The 19,276-nt window shown below is 39.1% G+C and overlaps 1 protein-coding gene across 5 annotated transcripts in view; it reads left to right on the plus strand.

The window, feature by feature from the left end:
- TMEM131L (transmembrane 131 like) overlaps window positions 1-19,276 on the plus strand; it is a 170,370-nt gene that overhangs the window by 79,210 nt on the left and 71,884 nt on the right. For all 5 annotated transcript variants that reach the window (XM_030916541.1, XM_030916547.1, XM_030916550.1 and 2 more), the window contains exons 4-7: window positions 4,479-4,547; window positions 10,482-10,605; window positions 11,696-11,812; window positions 12,965-13,075. In XM_030916541.1, the coding sequence (XP_030772401.1) occupies window positions 4,479-4,547; window positions 10,482-10,605; window positions 11,696-11,812; window positions 12,965-13,075 (421 nt within the window). The remainder of the gene's footprint in view (window positions 1-4,478; window positions 4,548-10,481; window positions 10,606-11,695; window positions 11,813-12,964; window positions 13,076-19,276) is intronic.

Below are 19,276 nucleotides of genomic sequence, written 5' to 3' on the forward strand. Positions count from 1 at the left end.
GAAATTTCTTTTCTCTTGTATCAGCCACTTTTTCAAACTCTTTTCTTTTCTTTTCTCTTCTTTTCTGTTCTTTTCTTCTTTCTTGAGATGGAGTCTCGCTCTGTCACCCAGGCTGGAGTGCAGTGGTGTGATCTCAGCTTACTGCAAGCTCCGCCTCCCGGGTTCATGCCATTCTCCTGCCTCAGCCTCCCGAGTAGCTGGGACTACAGGCGCCCACCACCACGCCCAGCTAATTTTTTGAATTTTTAGTAGAGATGGGGTTTCACCGTGTTAGCCAGGATGGTCTTGATCTCCTGACCTCGTGATCCACCCACATTGGCCTCCCAAAGTGCTGGGATTACAGGTGTGAGCCACTGCACCCGGCCCAAACTGTTTTTTTGTTTTATGTCTGTAGAAAAAAATGTGGCCAAAGTTTTTAAAAAGATTTTTTTCTTTTAAAAGATAAAATAAAAAAAGCCAGGTAAAATTCTAGGCAAAGGTCAATGTTTTTTCAAAATAAGACGTGGAAATCCTTGTCTATATGTCCTACTGCTGAGAAAGCTCAGCTCTTTGCGAAAGGTGTTTAAAATAAGGACTAAGAGCGTGTGGAACATGATCTGTATCAACCAAGAAGAGCTCAGACACTGCAGATGGCTCTTGCCTTTATTTCTCATCCTTGTGCCTTTCTCCTGTTACAGAAGCAAAATGGCCCCTTTTACGTGTTGCCCAGGCTGGAGTACAGTGGTGCAGTCATTGCTCCCTGCAGCTTTGAACTCCTGGGCTTAAGGGATCTTCTACCTCAGCCTGCCTAGTACTTGGGACTACCAGCGTGTGCCACTGAGCCCAACTAGTATATCTATATATAAATATATAGATAAGTAAATACAAATATATAGAATAAATAAATAAATATATTTATTTATATATATCTAATAGATAAAATAAATATATAATAGAGATGAGGTTTCACCATATTGCCCAGACTGGTCTCAGACTCCTAGGCTCAAGCAATTCTCCCACCCTGTCCTCCCAAAGTGCTGGGATTGCAGGTGTGAGCCACTGCACCTGGTCCATTTTTCTCTTTTAACTAGGAGCTCTTTTTTTTTTTTTTTTTAACAATTATTTTACAGATGGAGAAGGGGTGAAAATTAGAAATATGTGGCATAAATTTATAATTGATTGCTACAAGATGCATGTGATTATTTGATGCCAGTCGTGGGGACTCCTAAGAGTAAAAGAGGCCAGGTGGTCTTTGACATAAATGAATCATTATTATTAAGGGTGAAACGTGAGAAGGGTGAAATGCTGACTTTTGCAAGAAAGGGGAAAAAGGAGAAAGTTTTATCTTTTATTGTTGTAGTTCTTGAGATTTAAGTTATTTCTTTGAAGCTAACTGTGGCATTTCAAACAGGATATAATTTCTTGGGACTGATATTTGAGGATAATTGTTCATGTCCATAGCTGACTAAATTTTGGCAATTTGTTCTTTCCTCCCCCCCCCCCCCCCCCCCACCGCCCCGCTCCAGTTTTTTAACAAATATTTGAGCCAGGCACAGTGGCTCACGCCTGTAATCCCAACACTCTGGGAGGCTGAGGCGGGTGGATCACCTGAGGTCGGGAGTTTGAGACCAGCCTGACCTACATGGAGGAACCCCATCTCTACTAAAAGTACAAAATTAGCCAGACGTAATGGCACATACTGCCTGGGCAACAAGAGCAAAACTCTTGTCTCAAAAAACAAACAAATACTTGAAACATATGCATGTGTAAGTACTCTCCAGATCAATACCTATGTCTGAAATAGTTTTACCTGCAAGTGCTAATTTTTAAATTAATATACTGATGTTGAAACTCCTTGTAACTTAATATAGTATTTTTCAAGCTGTAAAGTCAGTTAAGCTGAAATCATCCAATGAGAAAAATAATTTATGACTTTTAGAGAAAAAACTGGCATGGTTTTATTTCTCTATTTGGGATCAAAATAGAGTTTTCTTTGAAGTTAGAAGAGACACTCTGGCTGTTTGTGCCATATTACTTTAGGTTTGGCCCTAAATGTCTGATTTTTATTGGATATGTAAAACTTTCTAATTGTGGAATTTAAAAACCTCTATCAGAATATGAGATAGCCCAAGTTTATATTTCATTCTATAATATTCAGAGCTAATTATTACTGTACCATTTGGGACTTTTAATTCCAGAGGTCGATGTTGACTTTAAGCTCAATCAGCTTCTCCATCTGTTCTCTTTGCTTTTCTTATTAGATGAGGGTCATCCTCTTAGTAATATGAGCTAATATTTATTGACCTTAATGAAGCCTTTGCTTCATATTTGGCACATCATTTTATCTCATCCTATTTCATTTTATTCTCATAACTACAGTGTAGATCATTTCCATTTTTCAGATAACAAGGTTAGGACTTGAGAGAGGTTTAGTGACTGATACTCTCAGGGCTGGAAGGTGATGGCCATGGCCTGGAGTACTCTGCTTCCTGAGCCCTCACCAGCAGGCCAGACTGCACCCGTTCCTTGGATAGGTCATACAATGCCTGAACTTGGCAGGGCTCGTGTTTCCCGCTTCCACAGATCTGGATTGGAATTTGGGCTCTGCCTTTTCGTGGCTATGTGACCTTGGGTGAATTACTTAAATCCTCCAAACCTCATCTGTTCATGTGGAAGTTGTATAAAATCTGATGGCAAATTCACTTTTCAGTGCACAAGACAGAAAGAAGACTGTCATTAATTACTTTGTCCTATGCAGTAGCCTGACTTTTCTCAAGATTATTTTTGGTACATGAAGTTGCCTGTTTTTTTTTTTCTTCTGAAATACTGAGCCTGGCCAGCTCCGTCTGGAGTGGGGTCCCTGTGGTGGATCTGCTGTGGGTACCTCTTCACCTTCGTTACCATCATTTCCGGAGGCAACTTTTCTGCAAGCCAGTTGTAGAATTAGTGCTGGCCTTTTAGGGTTTGAGTAAATAGCATACCTCTTCTCTGACCATGTTCAAAACAAGTGAAGAGATTGACAAGAGTTAGGCAGATGGAGCCCAAGGCATCACTTCATTATTAATACAGCTGGGGCTGGAGATAGAATAAAGAGGTACAGACTAGAATGGAGAGAGGATAGAGAAAGAGAAACTTAGATAAAGGCAGAAAGTGGAGGGAGGAAGAAAAGATTGCAACTAGATTCTTTCTGTGAGACAAGGACTTTGGAAGGGTTCTCGGGTCTCTGCATTGTTTGTACCTTCAAGAAAAGTGGGGCCTTGGAGAAGGAGTTGCTGAAAGGTCACAAAGCGTATTGGCCAGCAGGTTTAAAAGTCAAATTTCCACTCCTGGACCAGCCTTTGAACCAGCTTGGTGGCTGCTGGGTGGGAGGAGAAAATGGAAAGATTCTATTTACTTACTTATTTTTGAGACAGGTCTCAAAAATGGTCTTGCTCTGTCACCCAGTCCGGAGTGCAGTGGTGCTGTCATAGCTTACGGCAAGCTCGAGCTCCTGGGCTCAAGCAATCCTCCTGCCTCAGCCTCCAGAGTAGTTGGGACTACAGGCATATGCCACCATGCCTGGCTAATTTTTAAAATTTTTTAGTAGAGATAGGATCTCACTGTGTTGCCCAGACTGCTCTCAAACTCCTGGGCTCAAGTGATCTGCCTGCCTTGGCCTCTCAAAGTGCTGGAATTACAGGCATGAGCCACCACCTCCGGCCAAAAAGATTCTGTTTTGGAAAGCTTGTTCCAGTCTTTGAAAATAGTTGTTCATGTTACCTTTAGGAGCTTCTTCAGTTAAACATCTTTAGATTATTACAGCTTTTAAAATGTCATTATAGAAGTTGATAGTTTTTTGATACTTATATGTATATTTTGTATTTTATGTTTTCAAGTATGTTTATATGTCATGTATCTTTATTATGGTTTTCTTTTACATGTTTTTAAAATATGTTTTGATATGTTTTTCTGCTATATTGATTTGTGCCTTTTGACTGTGAAGGAAAATGAAATCATAGTGATGATTAACAACTTGCCATGTGAGATTCTGTATGATTGTTATTCTTATGCAGGCTTGTGATGGTTGCAGCCTCACCAGCTATGCGACACAGTCCTTGCCTTGTTACAAGAAGTCTTTACAAAGTCAGAGGCCACAGTCCCCTCCTCCAGGCCAACTTTACTTATATGTGATTTCCTGATTTAGGGTTTATGAAAATAGCCATGTCATCCAAATTCACCCAGAAATGAAGGCTGTTACAAATTAAATCCATCTCTTTCTGTCTGAGTGCTTATAAAATCTGTACATTTGATATGAAGTTCTAGCCATAATCTTAGATTATCTTAAGTTTTACAACTCTAGAATTATACCAGACTTCTAATAATTCAATTTTATCATTTAAAATCTATAAGGGAGTAAAATTATATCTCATGCACTGGGAGTCATTGGTCTAAGTACATTATATCTCAGCATTTAAATGTTAAAACTACAACAAAGTCAATCTCTCTTTTCTTTTTTTTAGCTTCTCGGACAAACTATTTAGTGGAAAAGGCTTACATTTTCAGCCATCAGTTTTAGATTTTGGAATACAGTAAGTATCTTTTCTTTATAATTAAAACTCATTTTATGTATACTATTTATTTTCAGGATTTTTTTTTTTTTTACATATATGTACAATGTTACATTTTAGGTATATTGATAATATGAAGGGATATTGATCCTGGGACTTGTTAAGATAAATATTTTTGTGAAAAGGAGAGTGCAAGAATTGTTTCAGCCCTTTCTTTTATTTTATTTTATTTTATTTTATTTTTTGAGATGGAGTCTTGCTCTGTCACCCAGGCTGGAGTGCAGTGGCCTGATCTCGGCTCACTGCAAGCTCCGCCTCCCAGGTCCACGCCATTCTCCTGCCTCAGCCTCCCAAGTTGCTGGGACCACAGGCGTCTGCCACCACACCTGGCTAATTTTTTGTATTTTTAGTAGAGATGAGGTTCCACTGTGTTAGCCAGGATGGTCTCGATCTCGTGACCTTGTGATTCACCCACCTTGGCCTCCCAAAGTGCTGGGATTACAGACGTGCGTCACCGCGCCCGGCCTTCTTTAAATTTTAATAAGTATACCTTTTAATATTTTATAGTGATTGGAATTTAATAAGATGTCAATGTTGGTTTTCCAAAACAGATCCAGTTATTTTATAATGAAAAACTCTAAATATTGATGGTCTCTGAATTCTTGTACACTAGATTGATTTACTCACTTGATTTTACTTCTTGCTGTGCCTTCTGGATTCAAAATTGCACTGTGCTTACAGTTGTTAAGATTAAGACTTTGGAGACTCAAGTTGGGGAAGGCAGTGCATAAGCTGTAATGACTTTACAGTATCATGTAAAGAACCACAAGATGAAGACAGTGTAATCTGAGTGTCAGTTAAAGGCCTAACTTGGAAACCTGGAAAAACTAAGGAAGGGTGACACTGTGGAGAGCAGGCAACATAAGGACTCTTGCTGTCTGTGATAAAGTTTGAATCTTCAAGTGTTAAAGCTTCCTGGATGTAGAATATAGCTGCATTGAAAAGATAGAACTTCTAATTAGTAGTTTCAAGAGTGGGGGTAAAAGCGCTGCTTGTTTCTGGGGCTGGCAAACAACACTTCAATTTCATGAAGAGCCTTTTGAGTGACAAGCAAAGTTTTGTGAATGAAATAAGCATGGCCATAGGAGAGCATCTGGGCTGGGTTAGGGTGGGCTCCTGGTGTGCCCTCCTTCATGCATCTGGATTACTTGCTTTACGTTCCTTTCTAATCATCAAAATGTTAGAGCTGCAGTGAAGGAGAATGAACTTGGATTTTTTTTTTTTTTTTTTTTTGAGACAGAGTCTAGCATTGTCACCCAGACTGGAGTGCAAGTGGCGCAGTCTCGGCTCACTGCAGCCTCCGCCTCTTGGGTTCAAACGATTCTCCTGCCTCAGCCTCCTGAATATCTGGAACTACGGGTGCCCACCATCATGCCTGTAATTTTTGTATTTATAGTAGAGACGGTGTTTTGCTGTGTTGGCCAGGCTAGTCTCAAACTCCTGACCTCAAGTGATATGCCCTCTTGGCCTCCCAGAGTGCTGGGATTACAGGCATGAGCCACTGCGCCCATCCTGAACTTGAAATTTGAAAGGACCATGTTGAGTTTTTTAGAAAAAGATTCTGTAAAGGGAAGAAGAAAAAACTGGGAGTTTGCCAACTTTATAAAATTCTAGGTTTCTGCTTTTTTGATTTTTTATATTTTTACTCTTATGTAAAGAAAGTTTAATAGAAGCTGAATGTTTAGTAGTTTAGTTGACAATATAAATAAGCTGAATTTATCATAACCTCATTGATTTTAAATTCTGAGAGGGTGCTGTACTTTTGTGAAAAATCTTTATTGTGAGGCTGAGCGCGGTGGCTCACACCTGTAATCCCAGCACTCTGGGAGTCCGGGTGGGCGGATCACTTGAGCTCAGGAGTTCGAGACCAGCCTGGCCAACATGGCAAAACCCCTAACTCTACTAAAAATACAAAAATTAGCTGGACGTGGTGGTGAGCGCCTGTAATCCCAGCTACTTGGGAGGTTGAGGCACAAGAGTTTCTTGAGCCTGAGAGGCAGAGGTTGCAGTGAGCCAAGATCATCATGCCACCGAGTTCTAGCCTGGGCGACAGAGGGAGACTGTCAAAAAAAAAAAAAAAAAAAAAAAAAAAAAAGGCTCTATTGTGAAAAGAAATTTTGATTCAGGACCTACTTTAAAGAATATATGTTAGGCCGGGCGCAGTGGCTCAAGCCTGTAATCCCAGCACTTTGGGAGGCCGAGACGGGCGGATCACGAGGTCAGGAGATCGAGACCATCCTGGCTAACACGGTGAAACCCCGTCTCTACTAAAAATACAAAAAAATTGCTGGGCGAGGTAGTGGGCGCCTGTAGTCCCAGCTGCTCGGGAGGCTGAGGCAGGAGAATGGTGTGAACCCTGGGAGGCAGAGCTTGCAGTGAGCTGAGATCCGGCCACTGCACTCCAGCCTGGGTGACAGAGCGAGACTCCGTCTCAAAAAAAAAAAAAAAAAAAGAATATATGTTATACATTGGTAGATAGAATAATAGTAGTAGTAAGTAAGTAGTAAGTATAGCTATTAGAATAGTAATTCCAGTTCATAGGATCCTGGCTGTCTGAAATATTTGCTCTTCAGTAACATAACAAAATCCTATAGTCGATGCCCATGGGCAATTTACAGTTGTCCCTTGTTATCCATATGGTATTGGATCCAGGACGCTCATGGAAACCAAAAGCTAAGGATGCTCAAGTCCTTGGCATATTATTTACATACAACCTCCCATATACTTTAGATTATCTCTAGAGGCTGGGCACGGTGGTTTATGCCTGTAATCCCAGCACTTTGGGAGACTGAGGCAGAAGGATCACTTGAGGCCAAGAGTTCGAGACCAGCCTTGGCAACACTGTGAGACCCTATCTCTATAAAAATTTTTTTAAAAATTAAGCATGGTGGGGCACACCTGTACTTCCAGCTACTTACGAGGCTGAAGCAGGAGGATCACTTGAGTCCAGGAGTTCAAGGTTACTGTGAGCTATGATCATGCCATTATACTTCAGCCTGGATGACAGAGTTTTTTTGTTTGACAAAAACAAACAGAAAAACTCTAGTTTACTTATAATGACTAATACAGTGTAAATACTGTGTAAATAGTTGTTACACTATATCTCTTTTTTTTTGTATTATTATTTTTGGTTTTTTTCCCCCTCAAATACTTTCAATCAAGGTTGGTTGAATCTGCAGATATGGAGAGCCGATTGTATGTGATACACATTTGTTAATTAGCAATATACATTAATCTCTGGTCCTAAGAGCTAGACACATGCTGAGAGAATGCTGAAAGTCTTTGATTTGAAAGGATTTCTGATTTTTAGATGGAATCACCTTTGGAGGACTTAGTTACCTTTATATAATATTTTGTGGCTCCCAAAGTGTAATCATGTCTCTTGTCATTTGGGTTTTATATCAGTCCAGTGACGACAGGCATTATCTGAGTCTGGGTGTATCGTTGTGTTTGAGCGTGTACTACAAATGTGTTCATAGATTGGTTGCTGAGAAGGAATGCAGTTTGCTCAAGGTCATTTCACTAGAAGTGGTAGAATAAATCTTCTGATTTCTAAGAGCACTCATGATGCTATTTTTCTTATCAGTGAGATCTGGAATATGATTATGAGAATTAGTTATTTTGCTGAAGTTAAACTCAGAACAAACTCTAGCCTAAATTAGAACACATTGAAGATTAGTTGAGTTTTACCTTATGGCTGACAAATGGTTTAATTTATAGGCATTAGAGTAAAACTTTGGCCTGAGGGTTCTCCTCCTGATTTCTTCACTGTCCCAGTTCAGCTTTTGCTGTGGTTTATTTTGATGCTGGCCTTGAGCAAATCCCAGCCCTCTTCATAGCCTTGATTTTCCTGGGGGGTGTAAAATCGGGATCTTGTTACTCGGTTGCCATCTGCCTGCTTCTTAGGGCTTATGTGAAGGGTTAATATTCTGCTGGTCCTAAGATAAAAAATGCTAATCATTCATAGAGATTTTAATCATTCTTTTGTAGTGTTAAATTAACAGAGTATCTTCCAGTTGTCACTAGTGAAGGAAATTTATATCCTCATAACACTTTTAAAAATAGAATCTAAAAAATAGAATAAAAATAGCACAGTGATGACTAGGCTTCAGCTAGCATTCTCTGTTAGGTCTGGAGAGACTTCTGGTAGTGCAGTCACTGGCTCTGTAGCATTGCCATTTTGCATTCTTACTTTCTCATGTGTTTCTCTGGTAGACATTTGTATTCTTAGGAACCTTGTATTTAAATTATGTAAATGGGATATAAAGCTTTGAGGATAAATATTAACTTTGATGATTGATATTATTTACTTAAAACCCCAAACCACGGAAGTCCTTATTTATTTAATTTTAATTGGGGGAAGAAAGGCAGATATGAGCCCAGTGCTCTGAGGTAAGGCTTTTCTGAAGCGACCCTTTATGTGTATGGTAGTGTTGAACATTTTTTTAAAAAATGGTGTTACTTAAGAATACTTTGAAAAATCAGGATTTTAATCACATTGATGTAGTATTTTATTTGTAATGGGATGTGAAGAACTGCGTTTTGAAGTACACATTGGATATATTAAACCTTTCGTTAAGACTAGTGATTAAAAGTAAGGGTGAAAGCCAAAAGAAAAATTCCAAGGATTTGATGGTAGTAACATAGTATTTTGGAGATCTCATTGTATATAAGAGAAGCAACGTCCAATTTCATTTTTCCTAAAGGATACATTTTTAATATCATAGAAATTGGAATAAAATTAGAAAAATATCAGCATAATGAATGAATTAGGTAAAATTCATTCATTATGCTGATATTTTTCTAATTTTATTCCAATTATAGATATAATTCATTCAGCTTAAATTAGAATATAATTTTATTTCTAGGGCATCCTAATGAGAGCTGTATATTTGGCTCTCTCTGCCACTGAAGATATTAAAACTGAAGAAATGACTTCAGTGAAATTTTTGCTGACTCTCTGTTCATTGCAACATAGTTGAACAAGACTGAATTTGGTCTTGAGCAGTAGGAATCAGAGTTAAGTGATTAGAGGGAGCATTGTAGGTGGCTCCAGGCAGGTGGGCCAGAGCCCAGCTCCTTTCCTCTTGGCAATTCCTTTATCAGAGCCGAGACATCGTAGGTGGAGAGTTACTGCCGAAAAGAATTGGCATCCAGCCCATCATGAATTAATGTATTTGCCACGGAGCGGGGATTCTTACTCTGAGGTTTGTGGAAGGTTTTGAAGCTGTATATGAAACTTTTTGTAAGTGTATGTTTGTGGAGGGAGGAGCCAGAGCTTTCATCAGAGTTTTTTGGAAAGGCTCCTAATTTAAATGGATGAGAACCTCTGCTGCAAAGTGCTGCAGGATTTTCAGTTTTCTCAAAAGAATGGCCTTTAGCCATAATTAAGTTTTCCTTTTATAAGACCTAATAAAATAACATCTCTTTGTGAGTTGAAAATACATACCTCCCCAAAAAGTCTCTTTTACTCAGAAAACATAAGCCTAAGAAAAATTGGATTTTTCTATGAGTACAGTTTCTTACCTAAACATATTTTTATTTGAATTAGAGACGCAAGTCCGAGAAGTGCCAGCGAGTTGCCTATATGTTTTTTTTTTTTTTTTGCAAGCATTTTAATGGCCTAGATGGGTTAAATTTTTCTAACACAGAAACCAGTGGAGTGCTACTGTGGATTGGCCTAAGCCTTATAAAATGAAGTTGTTTTTTGTTTTATGACTTTTGGCTGTTGGGAATTGAATCCAGCGTGATTGGATAATTTAACTTTGTGATGAACAGCAACAGCTTTCTGGGTTTAAAAATGTGTGTGTGTATATATATAATAATACATATATATGTATAGGAATATTTATAACCACACAGTACATTGATTTTTCTCTTTGTTTCTCCTCGTAGGTTCCTGGGACATCCTGCAGCAAAGATTCTCCATGCTTACAACCCTAGTAGGGACAGAGAGGTTGTGGTGAATTCGGTGTTTGCAGCTGCTGGACATTTCCATGTGCCGCCTGTTCCCTGCAGGGTGGGTGTTGATGGACTCCTGGAAACTTTGCCGTGGCAGGCTGCCAGATTTTCTTGCTTTCTTTGGCCTGAAGTTTTTACTTTCTGCTCCCTGTCTCCCCCCTTTTTCTGCCACCCAAACCTTTTCCTTCTGTGTGTTTACCTTAGCATTTACTTTTCCAGTTGCTCATTTTTATAATTTTGGTGGCTCTTGATATCTACTGGGGCCGAGGGAAGGTGGGGAGTTGGGGGGGAGTTTGAAGACTCTCAGCTGTGTGGTAATGTATGTATATTTAACGTGGCTTTATTGTGACTAGGGGAAGTTTATATTACTTGTCTTGAAATGACTGCAAACTCTGAGGCATTTAGTAACTAATGTAAGTTTATAGTTGAGACCTCTTCCACCTCTCAAACCTGCTAGGAAAGTTAGGTCTCCTTTCTAAATGCAGGACTGCAAGGTATAGTGAATGGCTCCTTGTAAAGCTGATTGACACCGTAACACAGAGCTCAAACTTAGTCTTCTAATAGTTTTAATTTCAGTGGTCTTTAATGTTTAGTGAAGATCCTAATTGCTAGTAGGCTTTTATTTATTTTGCTTACTATGTCTGCCTGATATTATGTACTTAAAAGAATACTGGGACTAAGGACATGTTGTAAGGGGAAGCCCAATATTTGGTTGTGACAATATTTGGTTTGTCTGGATAAACCTTGTTCCTGATTTTTATTACATACCAATATGTTTGCACATTGGTTATTGTCTATATTTAAGTAGAGATAGAACTGTGTTAGCTAAAGACAGTTGGACCTGTGGGGGTAGAAGAGGAGGGGAAGGAAAGATGTAAGACGCACAGTTCCAGTCTGAAGCGAAAGGACTCGTCCTAAGTCAGTGGTAATGTTCTTTGCTGTATCCTCTTAGATATAGCAGATATGTAAGAGCGGATAGTTGGATGCTGATCAGTTTGGGGATTCTTATGGATTCATGATACTGATAAATCAAGGGTGCACAATATGCAAATGTCTGTTAACAGAAATTGTCAAAAAAAGAAAGTCTGTGAAAGACAGTTTATCAAAGGGGGCCATTCCAAATGGCTGACTGGGGACCTTTCTTTCAGGTAATTCCAGCAATGGGGAAAACTTCCTTCAGAATTATTTTCTTACCTACGGAAGAAGGAAGCATTGAAAGTTCCTTATTTATTAATACCTCTTCATATGGAGTCCTTTCCTATCATGTGAGTAACTATTTCCTTTTGTCATATAATTTGGTTGGTGACTTAACTGTAGGGGTGTGGATATTTTTAAAAAGACTTGGAAATGTTGTCACCTGGTTTATGTTGTTAATAAAGACTGTTGGTGATGTTAAAATCATCAACGTTCACCCTTTTCTGCCTGACATGCCACAGTTGGCTGTCTTTCCTACTGACAACAGGGCTATAGCCCTACTGTGGATCTTTGGAGGATACTAGAGCAAAGCAAAGAAATGTCTCACACAGTTTCCCATCATAAAATACAGAAGGCTTTCAAAACTCACGGCTCTCACCTCACGGGCGTTCAGAAGGAGGCGCTCTAAGGACAGTCTCTAGTGGTTTTGCCTACGTTCCCTCCTTGGCTCAGGAATATTCCTGATTAGGAGACATTGTGTGCTTGGAGGCTGGTTCCAAGGGAGCTCACTATTCATATCAAAGTACCAGGAAGGGAGCTTGAAGAATCTTGTTGCTATTCTCAGAAATAGGAATCTTTACCTTAAATGGTACCTGATGTAGCATTTAACAAAATGTGGCATCAAGTAATTTAAGTTCAGATCAGTAATTTTTGTGGTTATTTCTTACTGCATTCCATTAAAGAGGTCCCATATCAGAGGACTTGCCTACTTGTGAACAGATTTGCTACAGTAAGGAACATTCAGCTTAAATACAGCATTCTGTATCTCTTTGTTTGTTTGTTTGTTTATTTATTTTTTGAGACAGGGTCTCACTTTGTTGCCCAGGCTGGAGTGCAGTGGTGTGATCTCGGCTCACTGCAGCCACCTCCCAGGCACAAGCTATTCTCCTGCCTCAGCCTCCCACCACTGCCTGGCTAATTTTTGTATTTTTAGCAGAGACGTGCTTTCACCATGTTGGCCAGGCTGGTCTCAAACTCCTGTCCTTAAATGATCCACCTGCCTGGACTTCCCAAAGTGTTGGGATTACAGGCGTGAGCCACCGTGCCCATCCAGCATTCAGCTGTGTTTTTTGTAGACAAAGATAAATATAGTAATTGGATTAGTAGAGTCTTGTAGGCCATGGTGATGAATACAGATTTCCTTTGGAGATGTGCTTTAGCATTATGGCAAATGTGTTTTAAAACTCTAACAAAGGAGCAATTCTGTCTCTCTTTTTCTGCAGGTATCTGGAATTGGCACTCGTAGAATCTCTACAGAAGGGTCTGCAAAGCAGCTACCAAATGCTTATTTTCTGCTTCCGAAGGTCCAGAGCATTCAGCTATCACAAATGCAGGTCATTTTAATAGATTTACTTTGAATGCTGGTGGCCGCCAAGCTTTGTAACCCTCTCAGAATTGTGGTTTTTTTTTTTTTTTTTTTTTTTTTTTTTTACTATTTTCTGCTTTTTGAAAAAATTATATAGAAATACATATGTAAAATATCACTGGATTCCATGTAACTCCTTTTGAATAACTGTGGAGTCCACAGTGTTGATATTCCATAGTTTGCTTAATCTTACTGTTGGTCTTTTGAAATGTTTCCTGTTTTTTACTGTTATTACCATTAGGCCATATACCTGTTTTATAAGTTTCTTTAATTTTCCTTCTGAATCCTCTGTTTCCTTGGGGCATGTTTCATAAAGAGGAGAGATACTTTAGTTAAAGACTGTGAACCATTTTGTAGAGCTTGTTAAATCTTACCAGGTTGCTTTTCAGGGAGACAGTGCCCACGGTCACAAGTAATGACAGGTCTCTAAGGATGTCCTGTAATGGGAAAAACTATTTCTGATGTTGTGGTAGATGTATAATGATAAGTTAAAATTCTTTTAATATACATTTCATGAATCATTTTATAGGGTTGGCTACTGTTTCCCTTTGATTATCTGTGTTTCCTTGTAAGTGAATAATTTTATAATTGAGAAAAACTCTTGAACCCACATATTATGAAACTTACCTCTTCTTTCTGATTGGTAAATAAAGAACATTGCTTAGAGTTGGTAATCAGTACCTTTAGTACCTGGGGCTTTCATTCATTCAGCGGTTCTCTTGAGCCTCTACTTTGTGCCAGGCCTTGGTATACAGTTTGTATCTGCATAGAGCTTACATTCCAGTTGGGGAGAAAAACCAAATTAATTTACCTCTAGGATTATATCTGGGATCTTTATCACCAAATACATAATTCTTAGGGATTTTAAATAATAATTTTATTTTTATAAAACTGAAAAACCCCTCCTTGAAGAATTTTAAGGAAGACTTCTTTTAATTTGCAAATGTATATTTGGTTTAAATCCTAAAACCAGGGGGGATGTGTTGAAAGGTTTTAAGCAGGAGACTGATACTGATGTGCTGTGGCTTGCATTTTTGGAGGGCCAGATGCCTCATCAGTGGAGATCTAAGTATTGGAATAGAGACAAGTATTCAGAGTACCTTAGTTATTGGGGGTTAATGTAAGGGTAAGTGGAATGAAGGGAGAGAGGAAACTGATTCTGCAGGCCTCCTAGAGAGCTAGAACAGCTTACCCATTATCTCATCCCCCTGGCCTGGCAGATCCTGCGTACTTCTCATGACGCCCACTGCCCTTTACCACACTCAGGCCATCCTCATCTTTCTGTTGGCCAACTGATAGTATCTGATTAACTGCCAGGATCTACTTTGGTCCCTTCCTACCTCTTTCCCAAAAATTCAAGTTGGACCACATTAGTCCACATTTCAAGCAAGCTTGAAACCCTTCAATGCATTCCCATAGGTCTTAGAATTTAAACCAAATCCTGCTTATGGCTGTAAGGCCTGCGTGGTCTGGCTGCTGTCTGTCTTCAGCCATGTGGCTCACCACCCATTCATGGTCTCTACCTCATGGCCACAAGAGCCTTCCCCTGTTCACTTGTACAATGCCATTTTCTCTCCTACCACAGGTCCCTTGTGTCTGCAATGTTCTCAACCTCTACCTCCAACTTTTCTCCAAATCAACCCTTATTTCATCCTTCCTTTTTCAACTTACGCTTGAGCTCTTCGGGGACTTTTGCCTCTCTCTCCATCCTAATTTCCGCTCCCATACTTATCTAGACTTCCGCTCCCATACTTATCTTCATTAAATAATCACATACCCACATGATGTAATTGCTTCACCATTCTTTCCATACCCATGGAATGGAGTCTGATTGGACTTCCTGTTGTACTCCCTGCACCTCACCTGGGAAGCAGTGGTTGAGTGGAGTTTTGGCCTGAGGTAGCTCTGGGGCTGTCCTCACAGGCCAAGTTTCTGTTGCTCCCTGTGCTGTAGCCTACCTTGGCAGTGCCTTGGCCTTTCTTGGTCTTTGTTTCTGCTTCAGAAGATACCAAACTCGTTTCTTTTCTTTTTTTATTTTTAAAATTTATTTTGTAAACAATGTTGTGAAATACAATTCACATACCACAGAGTCCACCCACTTAAAGTGTACCATTCAGTGAGTTTTAGTATATCTAAAGTTGTGCAGCCATCACGATCACTGTCTAATTTTAGAACATTTTCATTGCCTCAGTCTCTTATTTTCTGTCTCTAAAGATTTGTCTATTTTGAACATCTTACATAAATGAAATGTATGGTCTTTTGTGATTGGTATCTTGCCCTTAGCATGTTTTCAGTTTCATCCATGTCTTTCATTCCTTTTTTTTTTTGGTTAAAAATATTTTAATTGATAAATGATTGCAGAAGGATGTTTTACCCATGTGAAAACAATACGGTGGTGACCATGGAATGATATTTTTCTTTATTTTTTTTAATTTTTTTTTTTATTATACTTTAAGTTCTAGGGTACATGTGTACAACGTGCAGGTTTGTTACATATGTATACACGTGCTGTGTTGGTGTGCTGCACCCATTAACTCGTCATTTACATTAGGTATATCTCCTAATGCTATCCCTCCCCCCATCTCCTTCTTTCATTCCTTTTTATTGCAAATAATATACATTGTAGGACGTGCCACATTTTGCATAAGCATTCATCAATTGGTGTACATTTGTGTTGTTTCTACCCTGGCTATTATGAATAATGTTGCTATGAACATTCTTGTGTAAGTTTGTGTGGACGTATCTTTCATATCTTTTCTCTTGGGTGTATACTAGGGAGTGGAATCTTGCTGCGTCATATGGTAATTCCATGTTTAACATTTTGAGGAGCTGTAAAACTGTTTTCTAAAGTGGTTGCATAATTTTACAATCCCATTAGCAATCCATGAGGATTCCAGTCTTCTACAACTTTGCCAACACTTGTCTTCCATTTTTATTTATGTTTTTTTAAATAACCATCTTACTGGGCATGAAATGGTATCTCATGTGGTTTTGATTTGCATTTTTGTAATGACTAATGACACTGAGCATCTTTTCATGTGCTCAGTGGCCATTTATATGTCGTCTTTGGGGAAGTGTCTGTTCATATCCTTTGCACATTTTAAAATTGTGTTTGTCTTTTTATTGTTGAGTAGTAAATGTATTAAATTCTGGACATTGGACCTTTATCAGGTACATGGTTTGCAAATATTTTCTCCCTTTCTATAGGTTGTCTTTTCATTTTCTTGATAATGCCCTTTGAAGTACAAAAGATTTAAATTTTGATGAAGTCAAGTTTTTCTGTTTTTCTTTTTTCACTTTATGATTTTAGTATTATTTCTAAAAAGGCCTAAAGTTATGAAGCTTTACTCCTATGTTTTCTCCTGAAGTTTTATGGTTTACATTTAGGTTTATGACCCATCTGACTTTAAGTGTTAGCATATGGTGTGAGGAAGGGATTCATTTTCCTTCTTTTGCATGTAGATGTCTGGTAGTTCCAGTACCAATTGTTGAAAAGACAGTTCTGTACATTGAATTGTCTTGGTATGCTTGTCGACCTCTTATCTGTGGCCCCATTCCTGGCTGTAGATTCTCTCCTTCACTTTTCATTTATCCTAGGATCTGTGAGTTTAGTTAAGTCACTTTCTAAGGCTACCCCTTTTGCCCATAGTTCTCCCCCATCAGTCAAAAATAGTTATTGAACATTATTTCTTAAGTGTTCCAGTAAATGATAGGACCATGAACACAACACAGTGTCCCTATTCATGTGGTGTTGTGGTATAAAATACTTCAGAGTTTGTAGATGAATTTAATTTTTTTGGCTGGTCTTTTGTTAGAAACCAGTATTAAAAAATCTGAATATCAGAAAAAAATTTCTTAAAAGGCAGTTATTTTAATTTATTTCATTTTTGCTGTGATTTAGGAAAATGAATTTTAAAGTTAATTTTTTTTTTTTGAGACAGAGTCTTGCTCTATTGCCTAGGCTGGAGTGCAGTGGCGCCATCTCAGCTCTCTGCAACCTCTGCCTCTGGGTTCAGGCGATTCTCCTGTCTCAGCCTCCCAAGTAGCTGGGACTACAGGTGCACACCACCAAGCCCAGCTAATTTTTGTATTTTTAGTAGAGACAAGGTTTCACCATGTTGACCAGGCTGGTCTCAAACTCCCACCTCGGCTTCCTAAAGTGCTGGAATTACAGGCATGAGTCACCACACCCAGCCTAAAGTATGTTTTAAGGCTTACTATACCTAAAAACAAAAACTTAAAAAAATTTAAACCTAAGAAATAATTCTGGCATTCCTCTAGAAGAAAAAAATCCTGACTAGAGTATTTCTGCATGTAAGCTGCATACATTATGTGAGGTCTTTGTTGTATTTTAAGTGGCCGTAAAGTTGTCAACTGTTCTTAGAAAGGAGTGTCTTTATTTTGATATTCTACTGGTTTTACGTTTTTTACTCTCTGCTTTTAGTCAAGAGCCCATTGTCCAGGGTTGGGGGGTTAGTGGATTCAGGAGGTTGGACTCCCTCAAAAAGTATAAGAGGGTGTGGAAGGTACCAAAGGCATAATTGCCTCTTCTCCAGTATAGAGCTAGAAAGTATATCTGATAGAAAGCTAAGCAAGAAGGTTTAGACATAAATATGTCATCAGCTTTTCTTTAACTTGTTCCCTTAGTGCCATGTGAAGAGAAAATAACTGTTTGGTTTAGGAATAAAATTTGAAATTGAGAGAAGAAATACAGTTGTTTTATGTATATCAATTGAATCATTATGAAAAAGAAAACTGAGACTAAGATGATAATAGTAATTTAAAAGTATTTTCACTGAAACAATAGGGCCATATAATTTTTAGATTTTTATATGTGAATGGGTAAAAAATACAGGCTGATTATATGTTTGGGTCTGCCTTACTTACATATGGGTCTAAATATGAATTTTAGTATAATTCATTGAATATTTAAAAAATTATCTGGCTTCAGCATAGGTAGCAGATAGAAAGGCATGTACCCAAGGATCCCTGAACATAAATAGTCTGGAAGGTGAAGGTTCCAAAATTTGCAGGTGCTGCTGGACTCGTCCATCTGTGAACTGCTAATCAGAGAAGGAAAAATGCAGGAATATTTTATAAAACTGTGGAGCATGGATCATAAAATGGGAGAAGTGCTTGATGTAGTATGTTGAGGACACATATTTCAAATGGCATTTAAAAGATCATTATGAGTTATCTGTTGCAAAACTTGAAATTTGCGTTGCCAGAATAATCTCAGAAGGTAACAGATGTTTTGCTGCTGCAAACTTAGCAAAATTCAATCATGAGAAGGGAAAGCAGTGAGAAAACGGGATGTGTACCTTTTTTTTTTTTTTTTTTTTGAAGACAGGGTCTCGCTCTGTCACCCAGGCTGGAGTGCAGTGGTACTATCTCAGTTCACAACTTCAGCCTCCTGGGCTCAAGCCATCCTACTGCCTCAACCTCCTGGGTAGGTGAGATCACAGGCGCACGCCACCAAGCCTGGCTAAGTTTTGTATTTTTTGTGGAGACAGGATTTTGCCGTGTTTCCCTGCCTGGTCTCAAACTCTTGGACTCATTGATCCACCCACCTCGGCTTTTCAAAGTGCTGGGATTACAGGTGCAAACCACCACGCCTGGCCTGGATGTGCGATTTTGTGTGCAGCGTTGTGATATACGTGAACCACGTGCAGTATTTCTCCTCACATTTATTACAGCACTGCACACATAGGTATGCATTCAGTTTTTCTCATTGCTTCCAATTCATATGCTGAGTTGAATCCTCAATGCAATAGTATTAAGAGGTGGGGCCCTTGCGAGGTGACCAGGTCATGAGGAAGGAGCCTTCATGAATAGGATTGGTGCCTTTAATAAAAGAGGCCTGGCCAGGTGCGGTGGCTCACCTGTAATCCCATCACTTTGGGAGGCCGAGGCAGGCAGATTACCTGAGGTCAAGAGTTCAAGACCAGCTGGCCAACATGCTGAAACCCTGTCTCTACTAAAAATACAAAAATTAGCCAGGTGTGGTGATGCGTGCCTGCAATCCTAGCTATTGGGGAGGGTGAGGCAGGAGAATCACTTGAACCCAGGAGGCGGAGGTTGCAGTGAGCTGAGATCACGCCATTGCACTCCAGCCTGGGAGACGAGCAAAACTCCGTCTCAGAAAAAAAAAAAAAAAAAAAAAGAGGCC

This window comes from Rhinopithecus roxellana, chromosome 2 (genome assembly GCF_007565055.1).
Source record: "Rhinopithecus roxellana isolate Shanxi Qingling chromosome 2, ASM756505v1, whole genome shotgun sequence".
Lineage (NCBI taxonomy): Eukaryota > Metazoa > Chordata > Mammalia > Primates > Cercopithecidae > Rhinopithecus > Rhinopithecus roxellana.